Genomic DNA, 27724 nt, shown 5'->3' with positions numbered 1-27724 from the left:
TAAAAACGGCTACATTGTACCTTTAAATGTAGTTATCCCTGATTGGTTGAGCCACATAAGGGTCATATTTATTACAGCACACCGTGGCGAAACTTTTTGCAACAGAAAAACAAAAATGAACATTTCTTATTGGACAAGTTCAGGTAGTAGTCCAACCCTGTTTCAGTCAGTTTTTGTCAGTTTGGTGACAAATGATTACGACCCATGTGAGTAAGGGTCTTGAGGAGAGATGGCTACAACATTGACCCTAAGTTAATTAGTGCTTAGTTCTACGTCTGAGGGTTGTTCTTAAGTCCTAGTGGGGCTAGCCTCGGCATTGGCCTCATCTGCAGTAGCGGGGGCGGGGCTAGGGCATCCCCCGGCTTATCAATGGACTCCAGCACCTTGGCCACGCCAACTTTCATCTGCAACAGCGGAGGCGGGGTCAGCGCCTTTTGAAGTACACCGTGACCTTTTGCAGTGCATGCTGGTCCTTGTGGGCAGTGCCCATTGACAATCGGAGCAGGAGCAAAACCTGTCTCTGTTGGTTTCTCATTGGATCCAGAACCTACTTTAAGGTCCTCTGCCTGTGGCACTGGCAGGCCTGGGCCTTTGGAAGCCTCATCCTGGCCTTGTCTCTCTTTCAGCCCCAGAAGGTCCTCGTCAAGTCTCAGAAACAAGGGGCTGAGGGAGCGCTCGTCATCTCCATCTCTGATGATTTCCTTCTCTGCCTGCGGCGGTGGTGGTGGTGAGGACCGGTCCGTCCCAGCCTCCCCAGGCTCAGTGGCTGGTTTGTGGGTGACCACTGGAAGACCACTGGGGCTGATGTTGTCTGTGGTCATCTGCTGGTTGAGGAAGACGATCTCGTTGAGGAGAGACGTCAGACTCTCGTCTTCAACGTCACCTTCTTCGTTGTCTTCGTCCTCCTCATCCGAGTTCCTGTCTGCGTCGTTGATCTTTACACCGTCTCCAGAGTGGTCCAGCTGCTTCCCCAGCACCTCCCCGTCCTCCAGCCCACTTCCCTTACCCTTCACTGGAGATGGCCTCCTCGGAGTTCCCCCTGACACACCTGGAGGGGCTTTGACCAGTGAAATCACATTGGCGCTATGAGGAACTGAAAAATAGGAAACAAAATAACAGTTTTGTCTCAATGGGAAAAACATTGAGCTAACTTAATCAGATTCATAGATTTCTACATCCAAGCGGTAAAAACGTGTCGGAAGTTACCTCCCCTGTTGAGGATATTACGAGGTGGAGTGAGAGAAATGGGTTGTGACATTGAGGGGATACAGATGGTAACTGAAGCGACACCTAAAAAAAAGAAATTTAAGAAGAATCAGAATCAAATCAACAAAAAAATGTGGTTTGAAACTTTGAGTACATTGAGTCACTGAAAGCCTACCTGGTATTAGAGACCGTTGCATTTCGATTCCAGTGACGCGTCCTACCGGAAGCAGAGAACTGGCAGGCTGCATTGGGCTCTTAGTGATCCCCTGCTGAGATGGTATCACTCCCCCCACTATAGACAGCATTTGAGGAGGGAGAAACCGAGCATGAACAGGTGGGGAATCTGTTGGGGAGGCAGAAAAAAAATCCAAATGATTGACAGTGCTTTATTTCTTCACATGGAAGTTCAGTGTCTAGATCTACAGTCAGCCTGGCCCATTTGGTGCAGCTAGACAGTAACAGGGTCAGAGGGACAGGTGACTTACCTAGGGGAGGTTGTGGTTTCCTGCGAGACAGGATGTTAGGTCTTGTCCTTTCACCCGGAGAACGACACCTTGAGGGGGGTTTCCTGGAGGGTGGGGAGATGATGGGACTTGTCTTGGGTTGTTGGGGTGCAGGCCGTGGGGGGATAGAGTGTGGGACAGGGGTGGGTACCACCTTTAACTTGAGACCGGGAGCCAGGGATTTTGGCTTAGTCTGTTCAGTGCTGCTGGGTGAGATGGCTTTATTGGGTAGGACTGATGACGAGGGGGCGGAGGACGCCCCTCTCCGCTTCCCTTTGAGCATCACGTCCATGTTCTTCTGTTTGGTAGAGATGTCCTGAAGCTTCCTGAGGATGAGCTCCTCTGTCTTTCCTGTAGAGAGAGACAATAGGCCAGTGTTACCGGAGGGAGAGACTGGAGAGGAGAGGATAGTCAAATGGAAGGCCCATTACCAGATTTCTGGGAGATTTTCTTGATATAAGCAGCTCGTTCTTCGGTCAGCGCACTCTTCAGTTTTTCCAGGCGTTCGCATTTGTCTCTCAGGTCAATGACTTGTTTTCGGGCCTGTTAAATAACAGAAACAATACTTGGTATCATTTAGTGAAAAGGTTACTTACTAAAAAAAACTCGATGCAGTTCTGGGAGGTACTGTATGTCACAAGGCAGCGTCAATTAATTAGTCTGCTAACTTCCCTGAATATGCCAATTGTTTCCTAAACGAATCATCAAGAAAAATCGAAATGGCCATAGCTTATTTTACTTAACACTCCCAACAATCAATATCGAAAGTCTCACTCCAGTCTCCTTTCCAGCTCATTGATCACCTAATGTACTTAACAAAAGGCACATCTTAATAAGTGGTCCAGGTATCATCATGACATGGCAGAAGAAGGGGTGAGCTTTTCCTCTTTTGTTCTCTGCTGTTCCTCAAGCAAGGAGGGAGGCCGATGACATCACCTCCTTGAAGTTTGCAGTCGTGTCCCCCAAAAATATATAATTTGGTGCAAAGCATTTTTTTTTTACCCTTTAGTGCGTGTAGTACTATACCTGGGATATGTTTTTTCAACAGTAAAAGTTTAAAAAAGTAAAACATTTATTTAAAATTTTTTTTAAAATAATAATAATAATAATTGCTGGAGGACATATAAGTTTAAAGTTGTACCATGTTTATTTATTTTTTATTTAACTAGGCAAGTCAGTTAAGAACAAATTCTTGTTTACAATGACGGCCTACACCGGCTAAACCCTCCCCTAACCCGGACGACGCTGGGCCAATTGTGCGCCGCCCTATGGGACTCCAAATCACGGCCAGTTGTGGTACAGCCCGGGATCGAACCAGTCTGGAGTGACGCCTCTAGCACTGAGATGTAGTGCCTTAGACCGCTGTGTCACTTGGGAGTAATGTAATGGCATCCATGTAATGTGGATGCCTACACCACCTACTGAAATGTACTGTATGACATGGTAAATCACGTGATACATGAGCTACTCTGGAGAGCTCTGAGGTGTTATGGGTCCTATGGGCCCTGGTCAAAAGTAGTGCACTATATAGGGAACAGGGCGCCATTTGGGATGCATCCTTAGTCTTACCTGCCCAAGGATGAAAACATTAGTAGGTGCCGGGTTGCCAAGGTCCAAAGTCTCTATCAGGGCTTTAAAGCTCTTCCGAAACTCAGCACAGCGTTGTCTCTCATATTTGTTATGCAAGTCCCAGTGCTAATGGTAACATTGAACCAAAAACACCACAAATTACAACCATGGACACTGAAATCACAGCATAACCATATTTGAAGGAAGGAATAAAAGGTTGTTCCACCTCTTTAGTGCATTTTGCCTTCAATTGTGGAGTGGTGATCTTCACTGCATTGTCCTCCACACTCTCAATGTCAACAAGCTCCTCCTCATCCTGAAAGACAGATGAGTCGTAACGAGAGAAAAAAACCCCAGTAAAAACCACAATTCTCAAGAGAAGAGATTTAATGAACAGAAACCGAATAATCAATTATTTCTTACACTGGTGGTATTAATGACGTGCCCTTTAGCGTTGTAGTTTTTGTCGTCAACGTCAGAATCCTCAGTCTCATCCGAGGAGTTGTCGGTTTTCTCGTCCTCCGTGTCCTCCAGAAGGTCCACCACCTCATCCCTGTCCTCCTCCGTTTCTGCTGTCACTCCTCCCATGCTCTTACCCCCTTGAGCCTCTTCTGTGGTCCTCTTTGAGAGGGGACCAGGCCTTGGTCTCTGCTCAGACTCACCGCAGGTGGAGACAACTGAGGAAGACGAGAGAGCAGAGGAGACTTTCCCTTCTTTCTTCCAGTTGGCGTGCAGCTTCTCGATCTTCTGCTGGGAACCGATGTACTTGATGTTCGTCAGTATCTGTTCCTCAGACTCTCCTGTGGAGGAAACACGTTGGTTGAATGTACAATCAATCAGTCAGTCAAATGCATTCATCTACAAAGACCTTTTTTACATTAGTTGTCGCAAACCCACAGAATACAGAATGTTGACATGTTACAGGAGGAGAGAGGAAGTACATAAGAGGAAATGGAGAGGTGGGGGGGTCAAATGTCCATTATTACCAGTTAACTGGGACATCTTCTTGACATGAACTGCTCTCTCCAGGGTCAGTGAACTCCTCAGCTTCTCCACGTTGGTGCTTTTCTTTGTCAAGACCTGGATCTCCTCCTTCGCCTGGTTAAATAACAGAGTTAACGTGTCATCTATTGAGGATGGTTGCTTCAACGAAACAAAAACTAGAGCGCCGCTCTGATTGGCCACAATAACAAAATACACAAATATGACCTTTTATGAGTCCCAAATCGCAACCTATTCCATATATAGTGCCATAGGGCTCTGGTCAAAAGTAAAGCTGGTAATTGTTAGGGACCTCACAATATGACATTATCACAGTACTTAGGTGCTGATACTATATGTATTGTGATTCTAACTATTCTATATGTATTGTGATTCTAACTATTCTATATGTATTGTGATTCTAACTATTCGATATGTATTGTGATTCTAACTATTCGATATGTATTGTGATTCTAACTATTCTATATGTATTGTGATTCTAACTATTCTATATGTATTGTGATTCTAACTATTCTATATTTATTGTGATTCTAACTATTCTATATGTATTGTGATTCTAACTATTCTATATGTATTGTGATTCTAACTATTCTATATGTATTGTGATTCTAACTATTCTATATGTATTGTGATTCTAACTATTCTATATGTATTGTGATTCTAACTATTCTATATGTATTGTGATTCTAACTATTCTATATGTATTGCGATTTGATACTTGGATTTTATAATGATTTGATGTTCCAAACATATTGCTCACTATATGTCTGCTGCAGAGAGACAAGAGAGAGCCATCTGAAAATTAGTTTTGATGAGTCATGGAAATAAAAGTGCTGAAAACACGTTGGCTCACTTTTTAAAAATAAGATGGAGAACAAGCTATAAGATGAAAAATAACGGTACTGCCGACTATCGCCAGGTAACCCAACAAATCGATACTTGGGGTCAAAGTATCAATATATACTTGTCCCATGTTTCATGAGCTGAAAAAAAGATCCCAGTAATGTTCCAGTCGCACAAAAAGCTAATTTCTTTCAAATGTTGTGCACTATGTTCACATCCCTGTTAGTGAGCATTTCTCCATCCCCAAGATAATTCATCCACCTGACAGGTGTGGCATATCAAGAAGCTGATTAAACAGCATTATCATTACACAGGTGCACCTTGTGCTGGGGACAATAAAAGGCCACTAAAATGTGCAGTTTGTCACACAATACAATGCCACTGATGTCTCAAGTTGAGGGAGTGTGCAGTTGACATGCTGACTGCAGGAATATCCACCAGAACTGTTACCAGAGAATGTAATGTTCATTTCTCTACCATAAGCCACCTCCGTTGTCATTTTACAGAATTTGTCAGTATGTCCAACCGGCCTCAAAACCGCAGACCACATGTAACCATGCCAGCCCAGGACCTCCACATCCGGCTTCTTCACCTGCGGGATTGTCTGAGACAAGCCACCCGGACAGCTGATGAAACTGTGGAGTATTTCTGTCTGTAATAAAGCCCTTTTGACGGGAAAAACTTGTTCTGATTGGCTGGGCTTGGCTCCCCAGTAGGTGGACCTGGATCCCAAGTCGGTGGAGCTATGCTCTCCTAGGCCCACCCATGGCTGCTCCCCTGCCCAGTCATGTGAAATCCAGATTAGGACCTAATGAATTTATTTCAACTGACTGATTTACTTATATGAACGCTAACTCAGTAAAATGGTTGAAATTGTTGCATTTATAGTTTTGTTCAGTATAATATCGTCCAAAACAACATTGCGACATGCAACTGTATCAATCCCCCCCCAATCACTAGTCAAAAGTAGTGCACTATATAGGGAATATGGTGCGATTTGGGATGCGCCCTTTAATTCAAGGGATTCTATTGACTTATTGGTGCTTACGTCGTTGAGGATTTTAATTTTAGCAGCTTTCTCGTCAAGTTCCAGTGTTTCTCTCAGCTGCTGGAAGCGTCCCTGGAGCTCGGAGCGCCGATGCCTCTCCAGCACGTTGTGTTTGTGCTTCAGCTGCTTCTACAGGACACAACAGAAAGAAGCGCAATCATGGAGTGCAAACTGTTTACATCCAAATTAGCCCGGGCCTACCCACACAAATAAGACAAACCAAGAAAGAGACTACGGTTTAGATGACGGAATATGAAAACAGACTTGTCTTGTATAAAGCTTAAAGAGTTCTTACACGGATGACGATGAGATCCTCTTTATTAACACAGGAATTAACAGTGTCGTCAGATGAGTTGTCCGTCTCCTCATCCGTCCCCTCGTCCATGTCGTCAGAGTCGTCCTCATCCTCCATCAGATCCACAACCTCAACCTCCTTCCTCCTCTTCTTCTTCTTTGGTCGTCCTGTCCAGGTCTGGTAGGGTTGATTGACACAAGCCATCCTAGGAAGGAGCTTGGGGTCTACATTGGAGTCCGCTGACGAGATAGGTGTCGAAGTTGCATCTGTCTTTGGAACCGGGGTTATAGGGGGTCTGAGGATTTTGGGGGGCACTCGTCCCATCTCAGGCTGGATCTTAGGATCTGTATTGGAGTCCGTTGTGGGGATAGTGTCAGCTTTAATAAATTTAAACTTGTGGCTTACAGGGGGTTTTGTGCTTTTCTGGCAAGGCAGCATCCAACTATACAGCTCAGACGTGACCTTACAGTCTAGATGGGAGTCCACTGTGGTGGTGGTGGTGGCAACTTTGACACCTGTTTCCCTATCAGTCTTTGTGGGGAATTTGACAGTAATTACTGTGGTTTTCGGGGAAGGCTGCAGCACAGTAAAGCCCCCTACTATAGGCATGACCTTGGAGGAGCCCTGGGCTGGCTGGGCTGGCACCTTGGGACACTTGATGATGATGGGCTCCTTGTTACCCGTCTGAGGAACAATCTTCAAAGTGTACGTCCCGCTATTTGTCTCAGTGGGTGAGAGATTAGCGTTACTGATGTTGAAAGACTTGGAGCCTGATATGGAGGAAGTGACTTCGGGAGGTGTGGTTTTAGTGGCGGTGGTGCTACCTGGAGACTTTGGGACAGTGAAAGGGACCAGGGGGATGGTAGTGATGGTGTTCTGCCATGTGGTGAGAGAGGTGGTGGAGGGGGAGCTGTTAAGGGTGGCTGTCGATCCCGAGGCCATGCACGCAGGTGTGGTTAAGCTGATCAAACCCCCTGAAAAGAAAAGGAGAAAAAGTTCTGCAACTTTCCAATTATAATACACACAAAAAAAAAAATATTCACACAGCACTCATTCAGTGGAGATAATAAGTTCACATTATACATAGACTACTATAGAACTCCCTGATCCGTCTAAAATGTTCAAATCATTGTTCCATAAAATGGTTATTAATTAACCCTTTACATTGATAAGCGCCCAAATTGGAACGGAGTGGCTGTACATTAACATGCTATACATGATGTCAGAGCTCAGGGTCTCCTCTTCACAGCTCTGTGTGGGTTTTGACTGACAACCAATTCTGAACTTTAGCACCGCGAGCGAGAAGAAGATGCCCCCATGCCTCCCGCTAATTGGGCAACTCGAAAAAAAGAATTGTCTGAGTGTGGGAAATGCGGTACATTAAGAGGACTCCATTTTTGACAGATGAGACATTGAGGATTATAATAAATACCGCTTTGATGTTATACAACCAAGCCAAACAGTCTAAATGTGCACTTCACATTTCTATTCATTTAACTAATGTAATATACAGTGTCATCGTTTATGACAGGGTATCCCAATTGGCAGCCCGCGTCCAAATCTGGCCAATCAGCAATAGCATTTTGCCCCCCACAGCCCCAAAATTTTTTCACAAAATTTTTCTAAAATAAATACAAAAATCTCAGTTCCGAGATCCAAAAACTCCCAAATGCGATGTCCCAAGAAGGAAGTTACCCTACCTAAATAATGCAAACGTTAAAATGTAACTTCATTCATGAAGAGAGAGAATGCAAGGAGACGGTCAACTAATAAAGCAGGCAGCGGACCATTTTGTGGTGCTGAAACGTAAAGCTGCAACTGCAGCGCAAGTTCAAAATAGGTGAACAGCACCTAGTGCTGAGAATATAGCTAACTAGTTACGCAAGTGTTGCACAGCAACAGATGGAGAAAACATACACCAGTCAAGGAACTCATTTCAACAATAATCTTCATTTTAATTTGACTTTAAAACAAGAAGAGGGCTTAATTGTAGTATATTTCTTCTGAGCCTAGGCCTATATGAAATAACTTAACTGGCTGAGGTAGGCTATGAGACTTAACAGCATTTTTCACAATAAAAACAATATATGGCCTAATAGAAGGGGGATTTTTTTATTTATTAGGCCTACTTACAATTGCAACTGTCCAAAAATGTAACATCCTACATAAAACAAATCATTTAAAGAAAAAAAGGCGATGTTTGTCTCTGAATGTCTGTACATGGATAGCCTGCTTCTTTCAGCTTGAGACCTAAATATCCCTGGATAATCACTCACAATAACGTTAGTATTTACCAAATATAGTCATATAGGCCACTAAGTTACTTACTAATGGGAAAGTTGAATTTCCCCTCAGACACGATCTTGTGGATGTCAGGTGAGATGGATGTGATTTTGATGCGGAGGCAGTCCTCGATTGACTTATGTGAAAGCCGGTTCCTGTCGCGAGTCCATATTACGTTCATAGAGGAAAATGAAAACTCGCAGATGTAAGTCGATCCGAACACTGTTAGCACATAAAACGTTTCTTTATTGTGCTGTATTCCTCTGAGCATGCCACCCAAAACGCACACAAGGATTCCGCACTCCTGAGCACATCCCTGATTTGGCTCGATGCCTGGAATTCAATCAACTAAGTCTGAATTGCGGACTCATCCAGTGAGGATATTGTTTTCTTAGCAAGGGAGGAGAATTCTCCACCTGGGGCGGACTGTTAGAGGATCACCTACAAACGCAATGATATCCTTGGGCATGCTGCAGTCTTCAAATCTGATGGAGAAGTTGATGAAATCTTCCATCACCTCTGACAACGCTGCGGCCTGCTCCTTCTGCCTGTCGTTTCTTCAGTGTGCTGAGTTGCAGTAGCCTTCCAGATGACAAGTCCAAATCAAACAACTCAAGCTTCCTAGTAAAGGCCTCACCTTTTTCCACTATGTCTACGATTATTTTCCCTCTTCCTTGTAAGTGCAGATTTAACCTGTTTAAGTGACAGAACATGTCAGCCCAAAAAGCTGTGTTGGTAGCTTGCGGTTAACGCTTCAATGTTTCTGCGTCGGGCCTATGTCTGGAGAGGGAAGGCCACTTTGAAAGCTCCATGCTTAGATTCATAATGACATCTGAGATTGAATTCTTTGCAAACGGCGACATTTTCATTGCAAATAAGACACTGGCTTGGCATTGGGAAAAGTTTGTGAGATGAACGCATCTCTGTCCAATCTTCCCTGAAACATTTTCATTATCCACCTTTCTACTCTTATTGAGAGCGACATTTTCTCTTGCTATCAAGCTAACTGTTCTGAACGAATGTTGCCGTTAAACTAAGTACAGTAGGCTAAGTAGACCCGTTTTTCCCCACCAATCAACGCACAGCGAAATAGACAAAATAATTAAATAGAGACATGGTGATTTTAAGAGTGTGATCAGATCAAAATTATTATGTTATTGTCACTGAATTTATTATGTACAAATCAGATGTGTTAAAAATGTTGTTGAATTTCTAGTGTAGGCCAATTCATTGTGCTATTATTATAATATACTAATTACAGTTGAAGTCTGAAGTTTACATACACTTAGGTTGGAGTCATAAAAACTCCTTTTTCAACCACTCCACAAATTTCTTGTTAACAAACTATAGTTTTGGCAAGGCAGTTAGGACCTCTACTTTGTGCATGACAAGTCATTTTTCCAACAATTGTTTACAGACAGACAATTTCACTTATAATTCACTGTAGCACAATTCCAGTGGGTCAGAAGTTGACTGTGCCTTTAAACAGCTTGGAAAATTCCAGAAAATGATGTCATGGCTTTAGAAGCGTCTGATAGGCTATTTGACATCATTTGAGTCAATTGGAGGTGTACCTGTGGATGTATTTCAAGGCCTACCTTCAAACTCAGTGCCTCTTCGCTTGACATCATGGGAAAATCAAAAGAAATCAGACAAGACCTCAGAAAAAAGATTGTAGACCTCCACAATTCTGGTTCATCCTTGGGAGCAATTTCCAAATGCCTGAAGGTACCACATTCATATGTACAAACAATAGTACGCAAGTATAAACACCATGGGACCACGCAGCTGTCATACCGCTCAGGAAGGTGACGCATTCTGTCTCCTAGAGATGAACGTACTTTGGTGCGAAAAGTGCAAATCAATCCCAGAAAAACAGCAAAGGACCTTGTGAGGATGCTGGAGAAAACGGGTACAAAAGTATCTATATCCACAGTAAAACAAGTCCTATATCGGCATAACCAGAAAGGCCGCTCAGCAAGGAAGAAGCCACTGCTCCAAAACCACCATAAAAAAGCCAGACTACGGTTTGCAACTGCACATGGGGACAAAGATCGTACGTTTTGGAGTAATGTCCTCTGGTCTGACTAAACAAAAATAGAACTGTTTGGCCATAATGACCATCATTATGTTTGGAGGAAAAAGGGGAACTCTTGCAAGCCGAAGAACACCATCCCAACCGTGAAGCACGGGGGTGGCAGCATCATGTTGTGGGGGTGCTTTGCTGCAGGAGGGACAGGTGCACTTCACAAAATAGATGGCATCATGAGAAAGGAAAATTGTGGACATATTGAAGCAACATCTCAAGACGTCAGTCAGGAAGTTAAAGCTTGGTCGCAAATGAGTCTTCCAAATGGACAATGACACCAAGCATACTTCCAAAGTTGTGGAAAAATGGCTTAAGGACAACAAAGTCAAGGTATTGGAGTGGCCATCACAAAGCCCTGATCTCAATCCTATAGAAAATATGTGTGCAGAAATGAAAAAGCGTGTGCGAGCAAAAGGCCTACAAACTTGACTCAGTTACACCAGCTCTGTCAGGAGGAATAGGCCAAAAGTCTCCCAAGTTTGACCCAAGTTAAACAATTTAAAGGCAATGCTACCAAATACTAACTGAGTGTATGTATGTAAACCTCTGACTCACTGGGAATGTGATGAAAGAAATAAAAGCTGAAATAAATCACTCTCTACTATTAGTTGGTAGAGCATGGTGTTTGCAACGCCAGGGTTGTGGGTTCGATTCCCACAGGGGACCAGTACGGAAGAAGAAAAAATATATGAAATGTATGCATTCACTACTGTAAGTCGCTCTGGATAAGAGCGTCTGCTAAATGACTAAAATGTAAAAAACAAAATGTTAAAATAAAGTGGTGATCCTAACTGACCTAAGACAGGGAATTTTTACTAGGATTAAATGTGAGGAATTGTGAAAAACTGAGTTTAAATGTATTTGGCTAAGGTGTATGTAAACTTCCAACTTCAACTGTATGTTAGGTACCGCTGGCTATTAGCTCGTAAAAAATTGGGCCCGAGGCCAAACCTAGTTGACGAACCCTGGTTTATGATCACTATGTTTGATGTACAAAATGACGTTATACCCTGGGTTGTTCTGAACAGAATGTGCCTATGTCTGTTATATTCTGAAGATTTGTCGCGGACCATGCATCGGAATGCACTCGAGTCCATTCTATGTGCACCAAAATTTAGATATGCTTCTCTGAATTGCCTTGTGAAAGCATAACACTGCAAGATCGTATTTTATCATTGAGCCAGTCATGTCGACAATAAAACAAGCTTTCAAATTATACCCACCTGACGCAGATAGCAATTTATAAATGGACCGTTTTTGGATTGCATAAAGTAAACAGTAATTCTGTAAAGACGGGGCTGCAACCATGGTTATGCATATGCTTTCCATATTTCTTCTGCAAGACACATTATTTTGCCCTATCCATATAAGCCAATTCCCACGAGGCTAAGGGGTTAACATACTCAGTCTTGCATGTGACAGAGCAGCAGTGCCTTGGCATTAATATCATCAACGGTCAGACACTCACCCTTGTTGCGCATGACGAGGTTGGGGTTGAGGGCCTGCAGCTGGCTGAGAGGAACCAGCTGGATTAGCTGTCCGTTGGGGTTCCGGTATAGGGTGGTCCCTGAGGCACTCCGCACCGGCTGCAGAACCATTCTCCGCCCTGCTGCGAGAGGGGTCAGGGGGATGAGAGGGGTTGGGGTCTGGGAGGTAGGAGGACACGCCATTCTGACAGAGTTACTGGTCCCTGGGTCAGGGAGCACCAGCACGGGGGGACTAGTAACCACACCACTGCTTGGGGAGGTCTTTGGAAGAGACGCATCACCTGAAAAACGAAGCATTCTGTTTCTCAACAACGATAGAAAACAGGATGGATAAAAAGACGCACCACAAACAACCACGCACCGCACAGAACAATCACCACATCAGAGCTCCCCAGGATGAGATGGGAAGGGCTCAAGCACAGACTTGGGATATGGGAAAAAAGGATGAAGGTCATAAACAGAGCTATGCTAGCACTATGCGTGTGTCACGACCACAAACAGACAATATGAAAGTGGCAGGCCATGGGACCAACGGTTAGCCTGTGGGAGGTTGGGGAGTCAAGATAGCAGCACAAATAGATTAGAGGGGCTTTCTAAAAATGGTGGCAGGACTGGGTGTGCCAGTGGAGGAACTGGCACAAGAGCTACCTGATGCTACCTCTACCAGAGAGGTAGAGGGCACGGTAAGCTGCTGAATACTGCTCAACGACTGTGGTGGGTCACTAGTGAGGAGCAGCCTCTGCTGTGAGGAGCTGATTTGGTTGACCACAAGCCGTGTGAAGACCTTTCCCGCTGGGGGCAGGTTAGTCACCGTGGAGCAGAGATGGAGGTAGAGGGTCAGTGTCCCACGCTTGTGTACGTGTGTGAATCTGTCATGAATCGGATACTGCTATGGACAAACAATATTAAATTGCTCTGAGGGAAAACAGCTTCCTGCATCAGACTAAAAAATGAATTGTAATTGAACTTCTAAAATGTTCTATACAGGACGGATGCCGATTGGCTGAAACAACATTCCAGACGTGTTTATCAGACAATATATAATGCAAAAAATACTTGTTTACTGTTCTCTGTTGGTAACTGGTTTATAAAAGCAAAAAGGCACCTCTGGGGTTTATGGTATATGGCCAATAATCCACTGCTTTGTGTCGTGCCTAAGAACAGCCCTTAGCAGTGGTATATCTAAGCAATAAGGCCTGAGGAGGTCAGGTATATGGCCAATATACACCTCAAAATATATGGACACCTGCTCGTAATTAGAGCAGTAAAAATAAATGTTTTGTCATACCCGTGGTATACAGTCTGATATACCATGGCTTTCAGCCGTATACCACGGGTATGACAAAATATTTATTTTTACTGCACAAATTAGATTGGTAACCTGTTTATAATTGCAATAAGGCACCTCGGGGGTATGTGGTATAATGCCAATATACCACGGCCAAGGGCTGTGTCCAGGCACTCTGCATTGCGTCATTTTTATTTTATTTATTTTTATTTCACCTTTATTTAACCAGGTAGGCAAGTTGAGAACAAGTTCTCATTTACAATTGCGACCTGGCCAAGATAAAGCAAAGCAGTTCGACAACATACAACAACACAGAGTTACACATGGAGAAAAACAAACATACAGTCAATAATACAGTAGAAAAATAAGTCTATATACAATGTGAGCAAATGAGGTGAGATAAGGGAGGTAAAGGCAAAAAAAGGCCATGGTGGCAAAGTAAATACAATATAGCAAGTAAAACACTGGAATGGTAGATTTGTAGTAGAGGAAAGTGCAAAGTAGAAATAAATAATGGGGTGCAAAGGAGCAAAATAAAATAAATAAATACAGTAGGGGAAGAGGTAGTTGTTTGGGCAAAATTATAGATGGGCTATGTACAGGTGCAGTGATCTGTGAGCTGCTCTGACAGCTGGTGCTTAAAGCTAGCGAGGGAGATAAGTGTTTCCAGCTTCAGAGATTTTTGTAGTTCGTTCCAGTCATTGGCAGCAGAGAACTGGAAGGAGAGGTGGCCGAAGGAGGAATTGGCTTTGGGGGTGACCAGAGAGATATACCTGCTAGAGCGCGTGCTACAGGTGGGTGCTGCTATGGTGACCAGTGAGCGGAGATAAGGGGGGACTTTACCTAGCAGGGTCTTGTAGATGACCTGAAGCCAGTGGGTTTGGCGACGATTATGAAGCGAAGGCCAGCCAACGAGAGCGTACAGGTCGCAGTGGTGGGTAGTATATGGGGCTTTGGTGACAAAACGGATGGCACTGTGATAGACTGCATCCAGTTTGTTGAGTAGGATATTGGAGGCTATTTTGTAAATGACATCGCCGAAGTCGAGGATCGGTAGGATGGTCAGTTTTACAAGGGTATGTTTGGCAGCATGAGTGAAGGATGCTTTGTTGCGAAATAGGAAGCCAATTCTAGATTTAACTTTGGATTGGAGATGTTTGATGTGAGTCTGGAAGGAGAGTTTACAGTCTAACCAGACACCTAGGTATTTGTAGTTGTCCACATATTCTAAGTCAGAACCGTCCAGAGTAGTGATGCTGGACAGGCGGGCAGGTGCAGGCAGCGATCGGTTGAAGAGCATGCACTTAGTTTTACTTGTATTTAGGAGCAGTTGAAGGCCACGGAAGGAGAGTTGTATGGCATTGAAGCTCGTCTGGAGGGTTGTTAACACAGTGTCCAAAAAAGGGCCAGAAGTATACAGAATGGTGTCGTCTGCGTAGAGGTGGATCAGAGACTCACCAGCAGCAAGACCGACATCATTGATGTATACAGAGAAAAGAGTTGGCCCAAGAATTGAACCCTGTGGCACCCCCATAGAGACTGCCAGAGGTCCGGATAACAGGCCCTCCGATTTGACAGACTGAACTCTATCAGAGATGTAGTTGGTGAACCAGGCGATGCAATCATTTGAGAAACCAAGGCTATTGAGTCTGCCGATGAGAATGTGGTGATTGACAGAGTCAAAAGCTTTGGCCAGGTCAATGAATACGGCAGCACAGTATTGTTTCTTATCGATGGCGGTAACGATATCGTTTAGTACCTTGAGCGTGGCTGAGGTGCACCCATGACCAGCTCTGAAACCAGATTGCATAGCGGAGAAGGTGCGGTGGGATTCGAAATGGTCGGTAATCTGTTTGTTGACTTGGCTTTCGAAGACCTTAGAAAGGCAGGGTAGGATGGATATAGGTCTGTAGCAATTTGGGTCAAGAGTGTCCCCTCCTTTGAAGAGGGGGATGACAGCAGCTGCTTTCCAATCTATGGGAATCTCAGACGACACGAAAGAGAGGTTGAACAGGCTAGTAATAAGGGTTGCAATAATTTTGGCAGATCATTTTAGAAAGAAAGGGTCCAGATTGTCTAGCCCGGCTGATTTGTAGGGGTCCAGATTTTGCAGCTCTTTCAGAACATCAGCTGAATGGATTTGGGAGAAGGAGAAATGGGGCAGGCTGTCTATGTTCTTATCTACGAACATAGACAGGGCTCTAACTCCTCTAGCTCCAGAATGAGATAGGGTGCAGGCCAGGCAGCAGGATGTTAGCCAGCCTGCCAGCTTAGTGGAGTCTGCCATTAGCACAGTCAGCGTAGTCAGCTCAGCTTTCCCCATTGAGACCGTGTCTGTGCCTCGATCTAGGTTGGGCAAAATTAAAAATGGCGATGTTCGCTTTAGTAATCTCACTAGTATAAAGACCTCCTCCATTCCTGCCATTATTGAAAGAGATTGTGATACTTCACATCTCAAAATTGGGTTACTTAATGTTAGATCCCTCACTTCCAAGGCAGTTATAGTCAATGAACTAATCACTGATCATAATCTTGATGTGATTGGCCTGACTGAAACATGGCTTAAGCCTGATGAATTTACTGTGTTAAATGAGGCCTCACCCCCTGGTTACACTAGTGACCATACCCCCTGTGCATCGGGCAAAGGCGGAGGTGTTGCTAACATCTACGATAGCAAATTTCAATTCACAAAAAAAAAAAAAATGACGTTTTCGTCTTTTGAGCTTCTAGTCATGAAATCTATGCAGCCTACTCACTCACTTTTTATAGCTACTGTTTACAGGCCTCCTGGGCCATATGCAGTGTTCCTCACTGAGTTCCCTGAATTCCTATTGGATCTTGTAGTCATAGCAGATAATATTCAAATTTTTGGTGACTTTAACATTCACATGGAAAAGTCCACAGACCCACTCCAAAAGGCTTTCGGAGCCATCATCGACTCAGTGGGTTTTGTCCAACATGTCTCTGGACCTACTCACTGCCACAGTCATACTCTGGACCTAGTTTTGTCCCATGGAATAAATGTTGTGGATCTTAATGTTTTTCCTCATAATCCTGGATTATCGGACCACCATTTTATTGTGTTTACAATTGCAACAAATAATCTGCTCAGACCCCAACCAAGGAGCATTAAAAGTCGTGCTATAAATTCTCAGACAACCCAAAGATTCCTTGATGCCCTTCCAGACTCCCTCTGCCTACCCAAGGACGTCAGAGGACAAAAATCAGTTAACCACCTAACCGAGGAACTCAATTTAACCTTGCGCAATACCCTAGATGCAGTTGCACCCATAAAAATTAAAAACATCTGTCATAAGAAACTAGCTCCCTGGTATACAGAAAATACACGAGCTCTGAAGCAAGCTTCCAGAAAATTGGAACGGAAATGGCGCCACACCAAACTGGAAGTCTTCCGACTAGCTTGGAAAGACAGTACCGTGCAGTATCGAAGAGCCCTCACTGCTGCTCGATCATCCTATTTTTCCAACTTAATTGAGGAAAATAAGAACAATCCGAAATTTATTTTTGATACTGTCGCAAAGCTAACTAAAAAGCAGCATTCGCAAATGGAGGATGGCTTTCACTTCAGCAGTAATACATTTATGAACTTCTTTGAGGAAAAGATCATGATCATTAGAAAGCAAATTACGGACTCCTCTTTAAATCTGGGTATTCCTCCAAAGCTCCATTGTCCTGAGTCTGCACAACTCTGCCAGGACCTTGGCTCAAGGGAGATACTAAAGTGTTTTAGTACTATATCTCTTGACACAATGATGAAAATAATCATGGCCTCCAAACCCTCAAGCTGCATACTGGACCCTATTCCAACTAAACTACTGAAAGAGCTGCTTCCTGTGCTTGGCCCTCCTATGTTGAACATAATAAATTGCTCTCTATCCACCGGATGTGTACCAAGCTCACTAAAAGTGGCAGTAATAAAGCCTCTCTTGAAAAAGTCGAATCTTGACCCAGAAATTATAAAAAAACTAATCGGCCTATATCGAATCTTCCATTCCTCTCAAAAAATTTTGAAAAAGCTGTTGCACAGCAACTCACTGCCTTTCTGAAGACAAACAACGTATACGAAACGCTTCAGTCTGGTTTTAGACCCCATCATAGCACTGAGACTGCACTTGTGAAGGTGGTAAATGACCTTTTAATGGCGTCAGACCGAGGCTCTGCATCTGTCCTCGTGCTCCTAGATCTTAGTGCCGCTTTTGATACCATCGATCACCACATTCTTTTGGAGAGATTGGAAACCCAAATTGGTCTACATGGACAAGTTCTGGCCTGGTTTAGATCTTATCTGTCGGAAAGATATCAGTTTGTCTCTGTGAATGGTTTGTCCTGACAAATCAATTGTAAATTTCGGTGTTCCTCAAGGTTCCGTTTTAGGACCACTATTGTTTTCACTATATATTTTACCTCTTGGGGATGTCATTCGAAAACATAATGTTAAATTTCACTGCTATGCGGACGACACACAGCTGTACATTTCAATGAAACATGGTGAAGCTCCAAAATTGCCCTCGCTAGAAGCCTGTGTTTCAGACATAAGGAAGTGGATGGCTGCAAACTTTCTACTTTTAAACTCGGACAAAACAGAGATGCTTGTTCTAGGTCCCAAGAAACAAAGAGATCTTCTGTTCAATCTGACAATTAATCTGGATGGTTGTACAGTCGTCTCAAATAAAACTGTGAAGGACCTCGGTGTTACTCTGGACCGTGATCTCTCTTTTGAAGAACATATCAAGACTGTTTCAAGGACAGCTTTTTTCCATCTACGTAACATTGCAAAAATCAGAAACTTTCTGTCCAAAAATGACACAGAAAAATTAATCCATGCTTTTGTTACTTCTAGGCTGGACTACTGCAATGCTCTACTTTCCGGCTACCCGGATAAAGCACTAAACAAACTTCAGTTAGTGCTAAATACGGCTGCTAGAATCCTGACTAGAACCAAAAAATTTGATCATATTACTCCAGTGCTAGCCTCCCTACACTGGCTTCCTGTTAAGGCAAGGGCTGATTTCAAGGTTTTACTGCTAACCTTCAAAGCATTACATGGGCTTGCTCCTACCTATCTTTCCGATTTGGTCCTGCCGTACATACCTACACGTACGCTACGGTCACAAGACGCAGGCCTCCTAATTGTCCCTAGAATTTCTAAGCAAACGGCTGGAGGTAGGGCTTTCTCCTATAGAGCTCCATTTTTATGGAATGGTCTGCCTACCCATGTGAGAGACGCAGACTCAGTCTCAACCTTTAAGTCTTTACTGAAGACTTATCTCTTCAGTAGGTCCTATGATTAAGTGTAGTCTGGCCCAGTAGTGTGAAGGTGAACGGAAAGGCTGGAGCAACGAACCGCCCTTGCTGTCTCTGCCTTGCCGGTTCCCCTTTTTCCACTGGGATTCTCTGCCTCTAACCCTATTACAGGGGCTGAGTCACTGACTTACTGGTGTTCTTCCATGCCGTCCATGGGAGGGGTGCGTCACTTGAGTGGGTTGAGTCACTGACGTGGTCTTCCTGTCTGGGTTGGCGCCCCCCCCTTGGGTTGTGCCATGGCGGAGATTTTTGTGGGCTATACTCGGCCTTGTCTTCGGACGGTAAGTTGGTGGTTGTAGACATCCCTCTAGTGGTGTGGGGGCTGTGCTTTGGCAAAGTAGGTGGGGTTATATCCTGCCTGTTTGGCCCTGTCCGGGGGTATCATCGGATGGGGCCACAGTGTCTTCTGATCCCTCCTGTCTCAGCCTCCAGTATTAATGCTGCAGTAGTTTATGTGCCGGGGGGCTAGGGTCAGTCTGTTTCATCTGGAGTATTCTCTTGTCTTATCCGGTGTCCTGTGTGAATTTAAATATGCTCTCTCTAATTCTCTCTCTCTCTTTCTTTCTTTCTCTCGGAGGACCTGAGCCCTAGGACCATGCCTCGGGACTACCTGGCATGATGACTCCTTGCTGTCCCCAGTCCACCTGGCCATGCTGCTGCTCCAGTTTCAACTGTTCTGCCTGCGGCTACGGAACCCTGACCTGTTCACCGGACGTGCTTGTTGCACCCTCGACAACTACAATGATTATTATTATTTGACCATGCTGGTCATTTATGAACATTTTAACATCTTGACCATGTTCTGTTACAATATCCACCCGGCACAGCCAGAAGAGGACTGGCCACCCCTCATAGCCTGGTTCCTCTCTAGGTTTCTTCCTAGGTTTTTGGCCTTTCTAGGGAGTTTTTCCTAGGGAGTTTTTCCTAGCCACCGTGCCTCTTTCACATGCATTGCTTGCTGTTTGGGGTTTTAGGCTGGGTTTCTGTACAGCACTTTGAGATTTCAGCTGATATACGAAGGGCTATATAAATAAATTTGATTTGATTTTGATTTGGGCGAGTAGCTGTGGGGGGTGCAGTGCTGTTGACTGCAGTAGGGGTAGCCAGGTGGAAAGCATGGCCAGCCGTAGAAAAATGCTTATTGAAATTCTCAATTATAGTGGGTTTATCGGTGGTGACAGAGTTTCCTATCCTCAGTGCAGTGGGCAGTTGGGAGGAGGTGTTCTTATTCTCCATGGACTATACAATGTCCCAGAACCTTTTTGAATTTGTGTTGCAGGAAGAAAATTTCTGCTTGAAAAAGCAGACATTTTTCTAACTGCCTTTTCTAACTGCCTGTGTATATTGGTTTCTAACGTCCCTGAAAAGTTGCATATCACGGGGGCTGTTCGATGCTAATGCAGAACGCCACAGGATGTTTTTATGTTGGTTAAGGGCAGTCAGGTCTGGGGAGAACCAAGGGCTATATCTGTTCCTGGTTCTAAATTTCTTGAATGGGGCATGCTTATTTAAGATGGTGAGGAAGACATTTAAAAAAAATAACCAGGCATCCTCTACTGACGGGATGAGGTCAATATCCTTCCAGGATACCAGGGCCAGGTCGATTAGAAAGGCTTGCTCGCTGAAATGTTTCAGGGAGCGTTTGACAGTGATGAGTGGAGGTCGTTTGACCGCTGACCCATTACGGATGCAGGCAATGAGGCAGTGATCGCTGAGATCTTGGTTGAAAACAGCAGAGGTGTATTTAGAGGGTAAGTTTGTTAGGATGATATCTATGTGGGTGCCAGTCATGCATAAGAACAACCCTTAGCGGTGGTATATTGGCCATATACCACACCCCCTCGGGCCTTATTGCTTAATTATATCACACCTCTTTGGACCTTAACTTCTTATGGATGGTGGCAGTATTGAGTCGCTTGGATGACTGACGTGCCCAGAGTAATCTGCCTCCTGCTCACTCCCAGAAACTAAGATATGCATATTATTAGTAGATTTGGATAGAAAACACTCTGAAGTTTCTAAAACTGTTTGAATGATGTCTGTGAGTATAACAGAACTCATATGGCAGGCAAAAACCTGAGAAAAAAATCCAACCAGGAAGTGATTTGTAGTTCTATCTAATCCCTGTTCAAACTACAGTGTCTGTGGGGTCATTTTGCACTTCCTAAGGCTTCCATTGGCTGTCAACAGCCTTTAGAAACGTGTTTCATGCGTCTCCTGTTACTGGGCAGAGAATAGGAGCTCAGTCTATCAGTGGACTGCCTGGGAGCAGTGAGTTGTTTACTGCACGTTCACGCTGGCACGCCGCTCATTCTTTTTCTTCTGTAATGAATACGCCATTGTCCGGTTGGAATATTATCTACGTTTTATTTTAAAAAGACCCTAAGGATTGATTGTAAACATCGTTTGACATGTTTCTACGAACGGTAATGGAACTATTTGACTTTTTGTCTCTTATTTTACGCTCACGCGTTATGCCTTTGGATAGTGATCTGAACGCACGAACAAAACGGAGGTATTTGGACATAAATATGGAGTATTTCGAACAAAAATAACATTTCTTGTGGAAGTAGGAGTCCTGGTAGTGCATTCCGACCAAGATCAGCAAAGGTAAGGGAATATTTATAATACTAATTTTGAGTTTTGTTGACTCCAGAACTTTGCTGGTATCTGTATAGCTTGCTTTGATGGTTGAGCTCTGTACTCAGAATATTGACAAAATGTGCTTTCGCCAAAAAGCTATTTTAAAATCTGACACAGCGGTAACATTAAGGAGTAGTATATCTATAATTCTTTCAATAACTGTTGTAAATTTAATCAACGTTTATGATGAGTATTTTTGTAAATTGATGTGCTCATTCACCAGGGGTTTTGGTGGGAATAAATTTTCTGAACATCACGCACCAAGGTAAAATGGGGTTTATGGATATAAATATGAACTTTATCGAACAAAACATACATGGATTTTGTAACATTGAGTCCTTGGAGTGTCATCTGATGAAGATCATCAAAGGTTAGTAATTGATTTTAGCTGACTTTCTGGTTTTTGTGATGCCTCTGCTTGCTTGGAAAATGGCTGTGTGATTTTTCTTGTTTTGGTGCTGTCCTAACATAATCTAATGTTTTGCTTTCGCCGTAAAGCCTTTTTGAAATCGGACACTGTGGTTAGATTAAGGAGAATCTTATCTTTAAAATGGTGTATAATACTTGTATATGTTTGAGAAATGTTAATTATGAGATCTTTGTTGTTTTGAATTTGCCGCCGTGCACTTTCACTGGCTGTTGTCATATCGATCCCGCTAACGGGATTCAAGCCATAACAGGTTAATGCTTAAATAGCACTATTATTCCAGGTACGATTAACAACAAAAAGTAGTTCTCACCAATGGACTTGGGGCCTGCAGCAACTGAAGCGACAGAGGGAACACTGGTGGTGGTGGTGGTGGTAACCATGGTAAGACTGGTGGTAGGAGTGGCTGTGAACTGGGCCGGTTGTCCCGTGGAGGACCTTGCATCTTCAGGGGTTTCTGAGGGGGGGTGTTGTGATGAGACGGAGGACGCCATAGACGGCTCTGGACCAGTAGGCCTCCGTAACTTGCCTGTGAGGTAAGCAGCAAGTCGGTTGGCTGGGTGCATGGCTCCCATCATGCCCAGTTGTAGCTTGGCATGGGGGTAGGACCTGCCATTCACCTACAGATACATAGGGGAAAGTGTGAGTACCAATGGACCATGTGTATTCTCCTCCGAGCTAGATATTGTGTGCGTCCCAAATGGCAGCCTATTCCCTACAGTGCCTTCAGAAAGTATTCACACCCTTTGACTTTTTACACATTTTGTTGTGTTACAGCCTGAATTTAAAATTGATTAAATGTAGATTTTTTTTTTACTGGCCTACACACAAATAACCCATTATGTCAAAGTGTGGGAGAAATATAAAACCAAACATGTAAAGTGTTGGTGCCATGTTCCATGAGCTGAAATAAAAGATCCCAGAAATGTTCCACATGCATAAAATCTGCTCAAATTTTGTGCACAAATTTCTTTTACATCCCTGTTAGTGAGCATTTCTCCTTTTCCAAAATAATCCATCCACCTGACAGGTGTGGCATATCAAGAAGCTGCTTAAACAGCATGATCATTACAGAGATGCACCTTGTGCTGGGGACAATAAAAGACCACTCTAAAATGTGCAGTTTTGTCACAACACAATGCCAAAGATGTCTCAAGTTTTGATGGGAGCATGCAATTGGTATGCTGACTGCATGAATGTCCAACAGAGCTGGTGCCAGAGAATTGAATGTTAATTTCTCTACCATCACTTTAGAGAATTTGGCAATACATCCAACCGGCCTCACAACTGCAGACCACGTGTAACGACGTCAGCCCAGGACCTCCACATCCGGCTTCTTCACCTGCGGGATCGTCTGAGGACGGGAATGCGGAGAAGTATTTCTGTCTGTAATAAAGCCATTTTGTGGGGAAAAACTCATTCTGATTGGCTGGGCCTGGCCTCCCAGTGGGTGAACCTGGCTCCCAAGTGGGTGGGCCTATGCCCTCCCAGGCCAACCCATTTCCCCAGTCATGTGAAATCCATAGATTAGGGCCTAATGAATTTATTTCATGTTGCGTTTATATTTTTGTTCAGTATAATAAATAATGAAAAGCTGAAATAAAATGATCTGTAAGGTCCCTCAGTCAAGCAGTGGATTTCAAACACAGATTTAACCACAAAGACCAGGAAGGTTTTCCAATGCTTCCCGAAGAAGGGCACCTATTGGTAGATGGGGGCCAATGGTGACTTTAAAACAGTTAGAGTTGAATGGTAGTGAATACTAACCTAATTGACAGAGTGAAAAGAAGGAAGCCTATACAGACCAAAAAAATATATTCCAAAACATGCATCCTGTTAGCAACAAGGCACTAAAGTAATACTGCGGCTGAACAATTAACTTTTTGTCCTGAATGCAAAGTGTTATAGGATTTGCCAAACATACAACACGTTACTGAGTGCCACTCTCCATATTTTCAAGCATAGTGGTGTCTGCATCATGTTATGGGTATGCCTGTAATCGTTAAGGACTTGGTGAGTTTTTCAGGATAAAAAAGAAACGAAATGGTGCTAAGCCCAGGCAAAATCCTAGAGGAAAACCTGGTTCTGTGTGCTTTCCACCAGACACTGGGAGATTAATTCACCTCTCAGCAAGACAATAACCTAAAACACATGGCCAGTTGCTTACCAAGAAGACAGTGAATGTTCCTGAGTGGCCGACTTACAGTTTTGCCTTAAATCTAATTGAAAATATATCGAAAGACCTGGAAATGGTTGTCTAGCAATCATCAACAACCCATTTGACAGAGCTTGAAGAAATTTGAAAAGAATAAATGGGCAAATATTGAACAATCCAGGTGTAGAAAGCTATTATACTTATCCAGAAAGACTCACAGCTGTAATCGCTGACAAAGGTGCTTCTACAAATTGACTCAGGGGTGTGAATACTTACGTAAATGCGATATGTATTTTATTTTCAATAAATTTGCTACAATTTCTAAAAACATTTTTTCACTTTTTAATTATGGGGGATTGTGTGTAGACGGGAGGGAAAAATATATATTTAATCCATTTTGAATTCAGGCTATAACACAACAAAATTGGGAATAAGTCAAGGGGTAGGAATACTTTTTGAAGGCACTGTAGTGCACTAATTCTGACCAGCACCCTATGCACTAGATAGGGAAGTGCACTACAGGGAATAGGGTGCCGTTCCTCATCAATAAAGTAGGAAAATGAACTGATCATCAGACGTGTTTTGGGGGGAACTCTAGGTGTTTATAATGCTTACCGTGACCAGTTCCTTGTCTGAGATTTCTGTCTGCTTTAGGTTGGCAGTAAGGAGGCCAGCAGGAGAAATTCCTATTAAGAAAGGCAGGCCCTTCCATTTCAGCCCCTTTTTCTTCCCCACAGCCTTGTTCACTTGCTCTCTTTGCTTCTCCTCCACACTTTGTCCTTCTTCCACCTCCTTATCTTCCCCTCTCAGCTCCTCCATCTCCCCCTCCTCTTCCTCCATCGTTTCTTCATCTTCTTCTCTCATCCATTCCGCCTCACTGTTCGCCTCCTCCACTCCGTCCGGTCGCGAGACCTGAGAGATATGTACCTTGTAGTGGACAGAGCAGCTCTCGCCGTCGTTCCTCAGGGTCTGAGACATGGGTTTGATGAGGTAACCTTTGACCCAGAAGGGGTTGGTGAGGTGGTCCTGGGCCATGTGCTCACAAACAATCCTCAGCACCAAGTTCCTGTCCGCCAGGCTCCTCCACTTACACTCAGACATGATCTCCAGACGCTTGGAGGGCTCCGTGTACTGGGGACCGTGGGAGGACGACTTCTCTGACTTCCTGGAAGGGCTCACTACATCAATAGACAAAGTCAACAGCCATTAGAAATGCATTTCAGGGCAGGCTATGATTGTTGGATGCAACTAATTATTGATGTGGTTTATTGACTGATTATTGACTGATAATTCCAAACATCTGTCTGCGACTTAAGAAAATGACGACAAATTTGATTCATTGAACTTACCTGGTGCGGAGTCTATTGGTTTGCAGTGGTTGTCAATGTCCTCAGGTCGGTTTGTGCTCTTGCTTTTAAACGCACGCACTCTGGCACATGTCATGGTCCCTTCCTCCGCTCTCACCTGCAAAAAAATACACCTTTAGAAAAGGCAGGGGGGTAAAAATATACATAACACTTTTACAGTGGTATATCTAACACTTATGGATAGATAGACACCCTTCTACAACGCACCACTGCTGAAGACTCTTCCTGTAATGGAAGCCATGGAAGACAGACTGGTGTTGGGGCGAGGAGGGGCTCCGGGTCCATCTCTCCATCAGTCTGCTTCCACAACGTTTTCACACGCCGAGCTGGTTCTGATACTGTCTCCGCCTCTCTCAGAGCTGAAGTTAGAGAAGATTCCGGTAAATGAGCAGAAATTAATACAAAATATGTCATTTAACTGCAACATTAGGATGGACACACTTTGCGGCATATGCATCAAAGTTTTTCATCTAAGGTAGTATAGAAAAGTTGTTTTTGTATGGAAACTATTTTTTTTACTTTATTTATTTGAACCAGTCATAGAGCTTCATAATTCGGTCGTTTTTTAAACTAGGAGGACACTCACTATATGCCATCCTCATCCGCTTTCTCTTCTTGCTCTTCCTGGACGGGCCCTCTTCTGACGCACTGGAATCTGTCCCTTTTAAGTTTTTGAGCACAACCACTTTCTGCCTGAGGCAGCTGCAGCCAAATATACACTCAATCTTTCCACAGTGGGTAATACGACGGTCCTGTGCCAGGCTGGCACACACACAGCCCAGCCGGCAGAATGCATTGAGGCAGGGAGGAGCACTGCGCTTTACAATCTTAATGGGAGCTGTAGGATTCTCACAAACAAAGCCCTGAAGAGAAAAGAGGAAAGTAAATGCAGACAATTAGTGCTAGTATGGCTCATTTCTCAGGGATACCATTGTAGAGCTGGTTTAAAACACTCACAAAAATAAGATTGAAGCTATTAATGTACCCCAAAATGTATATGCTCCATCATGTCAAACCCCAACAAATCAGTCAAAGAGCAGATGTAATGGTGTATGGGTGTAACTGATCTTACCGTTGAAGTGAAGAGCGAGGTGAGGGCGACCGTTGCCCTGTCCTCTGTGATACAGGTCCGATGCTTGCCCTCCCAGATAACCCCGTCCTCCAGATCCCTCTGTCTGAGAAAGGCCTTGGTCAACCCAGGAACAACGACCCTGGTCTCAGCAGCAGCAGACTCTGGATCTGAGTCGCCCTCCACAGGAGCCAGGTCAGGGGGAGGTGGCTCTTCTACCTCTGGCCTCGACACAACAGAGTCTTGGGCTGGTGGAGGAGTCTTGACCCTCGGCTTCCTCTTAGTCCTTTTCACAGTTTTAATTGTGTCGTCGTGGGTGATGGCCGGGGTAGCGTGATCGATCAATGGCGGTGGCGCAATTTGTAATGGTGTTGGTGCAGAAGTTGGTTTAGTTCTGCTCTGCTTTGAGCGTTGTTTTTGTTGCCTTTTTTCCGATTTTTCCGATTTTTTAGGTCCTTTGGATGCGAGGGGCAGTCTGTTTTTTTGGGATGGGGGGACAAAGGTGGTAGAAGGTGCCGGTGCCTGTTTCTTCAGCACACTGTCCAGGGTTCGGACGTAGCTGGTGCTCTTGGTGGGCAGCTGGTAGGTCACAGGGGTGACGACGGTGGTCTGGGTGAAACTGGCAGCCCGCTCGTCGATGAGTTTGCCTTCGCTAGCCAGATACTCATCCAACATGTCACTGCAGAAGGCCGACAGGTTCTTCGGGACCACATCTGAACTCGGGCCATCTTTAAAGCCTATTGGGCTACATACTATAGTAAAAACAAGAAGATGGGATATTGCAGACACTGGTTAATTTAAGGCCTTTCTCAAGACATCAGAGCCAGAGTACGTGAATGAAGCGAGAAACGGAGCGTGCCCAATTTGACTGGAGCGTCAGCCTTCTCGCCCATTCCAATTTCACTCGAGTGGCGCTCACTTCACAAGCTCGAGCATGCCCGCCCCAGCATGCATTTGTAGGCTACTTGTGTGCGGCTAAAAGCCCCTTGCTTTAGCTACCATCATGGAGTTAAATATTTTCACAAAGAAACTGATAAAATGCCACCTGCTAAACCGTTAGGTTACAGACCGGATGCCATTGTTCTACGCGCGGAATATGATAGTTGTTACACGCTGGCTACATCA

General features: G+C 44.1%; 1 protein-coding gene across 2 annotated transcripts in view; it reads right to left on the bottom strand.

The window, feature by feature from the left end:
• mgaa (MAX dimerization protein MGA a) overlaps positions 1 to 27724 on the bottom strand; it is a 40969-nt gene continuing 13245 nt past the window's right edge. For both annotated transcript variants that reach the window (XM_029729692.1, XM_029729691.1), the window contains exons 8-25: positions 26603 to 27351; positions 26117 to 26393; positions 25738 to 25889; positions 25513 to 25627; positions 24779 to 25341; positions 22322 to 22628; positions 12307 to 12606; positions 6467 to 7440; positions 6172 to 6300; positions 4265 to 4376; positions 3702 to 4078; positions 3505 to 3594; positions 3279 to 3404; positions 2141 to 2252; positions 1692 to 2060; positions 1382 to 1549; positions 1207 to 1290; positions 1 to 1093 (exon numbers count right to left, since the gene is read on the bottom strand). In XM_029729692.1, the coding sequence (XP_029585552.1) occupies positions 270 to 1093; positions 1207 to 1290; positions 1382 to 1549; positions 1692 to 2060; positions 2141 to 2252; positions 3279 to 3404; positions 3505 to 3594; positions 3702 to 4078; positions 4265 to 4376; positions 6172 to 6300; positions 6467 to 7440; positions 12307 to 12606; positions 22322 to 22628; positions 24779 to 25341; positions 25513 to 25627; positions 25738 to 25889; positions 26117 to 26393; positions 26603 to 27351 (5828 nt within the window). In that variant the 3' untranslated portion in view covers positions 1 to 269. The remainder of the gene's footprint in view (positions 1094 to 1206; positions 1291 to 1381; positions 1550 to 1691; positions 2061 to 2140; positions 2253 to 3278; positions 3405 to 3504; positions 3595 to 3701; positions 4079 to 4264; positions 4377 to 6171; positions 6301 to 6466; positions 7441 to 12306; positions 12607 to 22321; positions 22629 to 24778; positions 25342 to 25512; positions 25628 to 25737; positions 25890 to 26116; positions 26394 to 26602; positions 27352 to 27724) is intronic.

This window comes from Salmo trutta, chromosome 33, assembly GCF_901001165.1.
Source record: "Salmo trutta chromosome 33, fSalTru1.1, whole genome shotgun sequence".
In the NCBI taxonomy this organism is placed as follows: Eukaryota; Metazoa; Chordata; class Actinopteri; order Salmoniformes; family Salmonidae; genus Salmo; species Salmo trutta.
Note: the sequence above shows the minus strand (reverse complement) of the source record. Positions and strands in the feature narration are given on the sequence as shown.